The following is a 6,000-nucleotide window of genomic DNA, read 5'->3' as shown; positions in this document are numbered from 1 at the left end:
ATGATATTGCAAAACTTGAAATACATATAACCTGTCTATTTACCAGGCTACTCAGTCCAATTAAATGAGGTATACTCATGGTCATTTGTTATATTGCTCCTTTGAGAATATGAACCCATCAAGGCCAGAAAAGGTGAGGAATATATTCTGCAATGGTTATGAAAATAAATTAAATATGAAAAAGATTCCTATGTCTAATTATATGATTCCTATGTCTAATTATATGATTCCTATGTCTAATTATATGATTCCTATATCTAATTATATGATTCCTATGTCTAATTATGATTCCTATGTCTAATTATTTTAGATTGAAAAAATAAAACACAGACTTTCACTCTTCTCACTAATGGCAAATGGTTGCATTCTTGTTAATATGTTTTCGTGATTTTAGTTTTGTATTTATAAGCTTTTCATGATATCCCTAAACAAACTAATTACTTGCCAACTGGCAATTATTTCAACCACTAGCAGATGTGCATAAGCATGGTCTAAAGTTTGCAGGGAGGTGAGAATATTTTCACGTCAAGTTAAACGTTTATAAATCTGTCTCGCGTACATTTTGAGGTATACTTTGTATGCACGGTTTATAAATGAAGACCCTGACCCCTGTCGGATGTCCAGATAATTTTCTGACATGTCAGACATTTTGGTATGCATCTTGTAGTATGAGCAGTGCTAAAACGCGATTGGGAAAGGACTGCTGCCAATAGCCAATGAGCATTCAGCATGTGAGACCAAAACAATGATGGCGAAGAGGAAAGCAACAACAACACGCGACGTGTGTACGGGGTGATGGAAGACAGATTGGTGAAGCTGTGGAGAAAAGAAGCGGCCTTTTCAATGGGTTTGTTCGTTTTACATGGCCGGGTGCCCCGGTAGGACGGAGTTTGATTATTTTATACAATTCCATTGGTCTTTAAATGAAATCTACACCCACCAGGGGCACCTTGGCATACAAAACGAACTCCACCAATCTTACAATGACAGAAACCAAAATTATAATTTAATATTAAGTCTATATTCTGCACCCCTTTTTTTAAATGTTTATGCACATAATAATGGCATTTTCCCCTATAACAACCAAGAAACGAAGAGCAGTAACAACTAGGGAATAATCGTGTAATATGAGCACCCACGTCCTGGGGTTGAGGTTGGACGGAATTAAAGATTTTGGGGCAAGGAAATCACGAAATGTGAGCACGTCCAATGTATGCCCAGTGAGAATGATATCCTTAAAGGTGCATAAAATTTATTTGTATCCGTTGATCACTCATCTGTTGAAATAACAGTGACTTACATTATGTTATTCCAAATTGTATCATTATAAAATTCAACTAAACGATTAATCTCTCCCAATTTTGATGTTTTGTTATACTTATTTTCACTTTAATGTCAAGACTATATATACACAAAATACACACTTACACACCACACAAAACCTACACACATTTACATAGGCCTACACTACACTACACACACAAACAAACCGATACAACACACACACACTGCTGCTGCTTTGGTCTTTATTTTACTCTTATTATTATATATCCTGATGCCTAGTCATTTTACCCTGCTTTCATGTACCCTGCACATTGATCTGGTACTGGTACTCCCTGTATATAGCTCCATTCTTCTATATTTTATTCATCTTGTGTAATTTTTGTTTTTGTTGCATCGTTGGGAAGGGCTCGTAAGCAAGTATTTCACGGTAAAGTATACACCCGTTGTATTCGGCGCATGTTACAAATAAAATGTTATTTGATTTTAAAGTAAATACCTACTTTTAGGATATTTCCGGTTGGGCATTCACAACATCCAAGATGGCTGCCACCGTGGAGTCCCTCGTTTCGTACGGGACCGATTCAGATTCAGATAATGAGACAAAATCTAATGCTAGTCCCGAAAAAGTTGACCCTGATGCCCTAGCACACCTTCAACCGTTGAAATCTGGACAAACAATGTCTTTGGCTCTCCTTAATTCAGCTCCTGAGGTCGCCGTAAAGGTAAGTGGGCTAGCTGGTTGCTAATTAAGCTAGATATTGTAGCTACGCTAGATAGCTAGCTAGATAGCTAGCTAGTTAGCTACTAGTGCTATCCAGCCAGAGTCGGCTTGTCACCTAAAAAGCAACTTTTGAATGTAATCGCTAACTTTACTTATCTAGCTACACTGACGTTAGGTGGATAGTGAAAGCACATATATAACCATTACAGATCCTATTAAATTACTAATTATATGGATAGAACAATGAGTTAAGTTACTTTCACCAAATATTTGTATAGCTAAGTAGCTAAAACAGGAAGTTTCAATAGAAACGTAATGTGCTTGCATAGTAGGCTGAAAGTATTAATAATTTTAGTGGAAGAAGTTTACATAATGAGAAGTTAGGACTATCTTTGAGATCTTCCACTAAGACCAATGAAAAATACATATTTGGTGACCATTGAAACCAATGTTCCAATGTTGATTAATGCAACTTTAAATATTTACATTTTAAAAAGTATAGTCTAACAGTGCAGAAAATGCTGCATTGAAGTAACTAAAGTAAGAAAAAGTGTGTTTGGACGTTTACCTTAAAGATTAGTGACGAGTTTAACCGTCCTTGAACGCACCTGCCTTATCACACCTGGCGTCACCATAACTACACACGCAGGCTTGACGACTCGTCCATAAACGGAGTTAACAGTACAGATCACCCCATAGAAAATGATGTAGCTGGATATCATCGGGCTCCAATTTGCTTCTGCTAAACATTTTACTAATTTGATGTCACCTCACCGTGCGTGTCTACTCCAACCAACAGAAACTTTGCACCAATATATAGCGGAACAGTAATGGGAGTATTCGGAGCACTTGTCAAGAGGAGTGGGTAAATTAGCCATTCCACGTTCAATCATAAAAAAAATAGGCGCAAATAGACACTTATTTGATCATAAGAGGTACGCCATTGTTCAGATATAATCCTCATACCACCAGTAGTCAACATATCCTTAAAAAATATGTGGCAGTAGGCCTAGTGTATTCTCGCTTTACTAAATTGTGTAAACATGCAAGATATTCCCTAAAACATCGAATGACCAATGTTGCATACATCGTTCGCCTCCGCTCTGTGCCAATTACTAATGAAATCCAGCAACCGTACACGTCTTTGCAAGGGTATACGATTAAATAATAGAATATCTTAAACGTTGTAGGCTATACTGTAGATTACCCTAAAAACTAGTGGCACCTCGTCCTACGAAGGGTCAAATCATTGGATTTCATTGCTTTAATTCAGTGTTGTCAGGTAGCGAAATATTTTATTAAATCGGGCCATTTTTACAATGGCACTGTCACAAAGTGGGAAAGCAGGCAGTGGTAGTGAACAACGCTCAAAAGATGTCATTCTAAGAATAGCCTACAGAAAGTGTTTCCTAAGCCCAGTATCAGACATTTCTCCCACTGTCCCGTTCATCCTGTCTAGACTGTCACATTGGATCATTGGTATGTGCACATTGCTGTCTTGACAGGTTCAAACAACCATGTTTGTTTGTCCGTTACACAATGATCCTGCAATGTATTTATTTTTATAGGGTGTCCATCCAGGCACAGGCTCATAGTGAGAACTTATGGTATAAAATAAATACGACCCTTCAATTTCTTAGTTGCTCAGTGCGGTATTTTTTTTATTTTTTACAAATCATCAACATTAAGGCAATTTCAAAAATCGGATTTTGTAACGCAATACATCCTACAACAAAGCACCGAGCACTGTTGACAGCGGTGCCGCTTCCTCACATGAACTTTTATGTTGCAGTCGTCCACTTAAAAAAAGAAAAAAATGCGGGTCACAAAAGTACAATTAGGATAACAGGAGCTGAAGTATGCAGGCTTTGAATTGAAAAGTCTCGTGGTAGTCTATGTTGACGTTCTGAGATTAGCGTTGCACATTTTGGGGAATATTCAGAGGTGGAAACCTTCTGTGGGAATTAACGGGAATATATGGGTATTAACGGAAATATATGCAAATGATTATTAATACCATTTAAATGTGATGTTTTTTGCATTGGATATATTTACCATATCCTATGGAGACAGAAACATAAACCTTTTACCTCATAAGTAGACATAATTGCAAATGATTAAATCCTTCCAAAAGAAATTAAAAAACAATTTAGTTATGAATTGAACTTTAATTAAATGAGTTGACTCTTCACATGGGATAATTTCACTGAACAACAAAAGGGAATATTAAATGATCCCCAATGATCCATCGCATCTCCCAAAAACTTTTTCAACATCTGTAAAATTATAGTCTAGAAACTAAAGCTCTGGTTGTCTTCCTCTCAAGCTTCCATGTCTGGACCTCCTCAATTTTCAACCTTGTGAACATCAGACTTTGAGGCCTCATTTTCGCTGTCACTTTCCAACCTTGTTGAGGATGGCTCGTTATCAGGCTCAAAAAGTCTAAAATTTACCTGGATGGCCACCAATTTTTCAACCCTTGTATTGGTCAGCCTGTTGCGTGCTTTAGTGTGCGTGTTCCCAAACAAGGACCAGTTGCGCTCTGAGGCGGCTGATGTTGGTGAGATTTGGAGGATGATGGAGGCAACAGGGGAAAGAGCCTCAGATCCACAAAGTCCTTTCCACCAGGTGGCTGATGAGATATGTTGGCATGACAACCGTATTGCATCTCCATCCCAAAGCCCTTGCTTGGAAGCGTACCTCGCCAGACTGCCAAGAACCTTTCCCTCATCCAGGCCAAGGTGGCGAGACACAGTAGTGATGACACCATAGGCCTTGTTGATCTCTGCACCAGACAGGATGCTCTTGCCAGCATACTTGGGTCCAACAGGTACGTTGCGGTGTGTATGGACTTCAGGCAGAAGTCTTCACGCTTTTTTATGTATTTCAGAACTGCAGTTTCCTGTATTTCAGAACTGCAGTTTCCTCTGCTTGGAGCAACAGTGAAGTGGTCAGGGCAGTACGGATTTCTTCTCTTACATCTGCAAGCAGAGTCTGAACATCAGACAGGATGGCATTGTATCCCTCAATCTGTGCAATGGCTACTGCTATAGGTTTCAGGTTGCTTACCACTCTCCCAAAATACATCATCCAGGAGGATCCTCTTGATGGGGCTGTCCATATCGGCAGACTAATATGGCCATTTCTTGGAGAGACTCCTTCCCCACCAGGAGACTGTCAATTATGATGACAACACCACCCCAACGGGTGTTGCTCGGCAGCTTCAATGTGGTGCTCTTATTCTTCTCACTTTGCTTGGTGAGGCAGATTTCTGCTATAACTTGATGACTCTTCACATACCTAACCATTTCCTTGGCTCTCTTGTATCCTTGGCTCTCTTGTAGAGTGTATCCATTGTTTTCAGTGCCATGATGTCCTTGAGGAGCAGATTCAATGCATGAGCAGCACAGCCAATGGGTGTGATGTGAGGGTAGGTCTCCTCCACTTTAGACCAAGCAGCCTTCATGTTCGCATCATTGTCTGTCACCAGTGCAAATACATTCTGTGGTCCAAGGTCATTGATGACTGCCTTCAGCCTATCTGCAGTGTAGAGACCGGTGTTTGTGTTGCCCTTGTGTCTGTGCTCTTGTAGAATACTGGTTGAGGGGTGGAAAAGATGTAGTTAATTATTCCTTGCCCACAAACTTTCGACCACCCATCAGAGATGATTGCAATACAGTCTGCTTTCTCTATGATTTGCTTGACTTTCACTTGAACTCTGCATCCAGCAAATGAGTAGATAAAGCATCTCTGGTTGGAGGGGTGTATGCCGGGCAAAGAACATTCAGAAATCTCTTCCAATACACATTGCCTGTGAGCATCGGAGGTGAACCAGTTGCATACACAGATCGAGCAAGACATTCATCAGCATTTCTCTGACTACGTTCCTCCATCGAGTCAAAAATAACTTCTGATTCCAGAAGGACCATGAGCTGTTTCTATCGATAAGGTGTCTGAGTCTAATTTTCACCTCCAATAGAAGTAGAGGGACTTTT

General features: G+C 39.6%; 1 protein-coding gene across 1 annotated transcript in view; it reads left to right on the top strand.

Annotated features, from left to right (window-relative positions):
* The first annotated feature begins 1,795 nt into the window (after window positions 1–1,795).
* cdc40 (cell division cycle 40 homolog (S. cerevisiae)) overlaps window positions 1,796–6,000 on the top strand; it is a 48,333-nt gene continuing 44,128 nt past the window's right edge. The window contains exon 1 of the mRNA XM_014205521.2: window positions 1,796–2,006. Within this exon, the coding sequence (XP_014060996.1) occupies window positions 1,824–2,006 (183 nt within the window). The 5' untranslated portion in view covers window positions 1,796–1,823. The remainder of the gene's footprint in view (window positions 2,007–6,000) is intronic.

This window comes from Salmo salar, chromosome 06 (genome assembly GCF_965601325.2).
Source record: "Salmo salar chromosome 06, fSalSal1, whole genome shotgun sequence".
NCBI classification, from domain to species: Eukaryota; Metazoa; Chordata; class Actinopteri; order Salmoniformes; family Salmonidae; genus Salmo; species Salmo salar.
The sequence above is the reverse complement of the archived record's forward strand: the minus strand, read 5'-3'. Positions and strand labels throughout refer to the sequence as shown.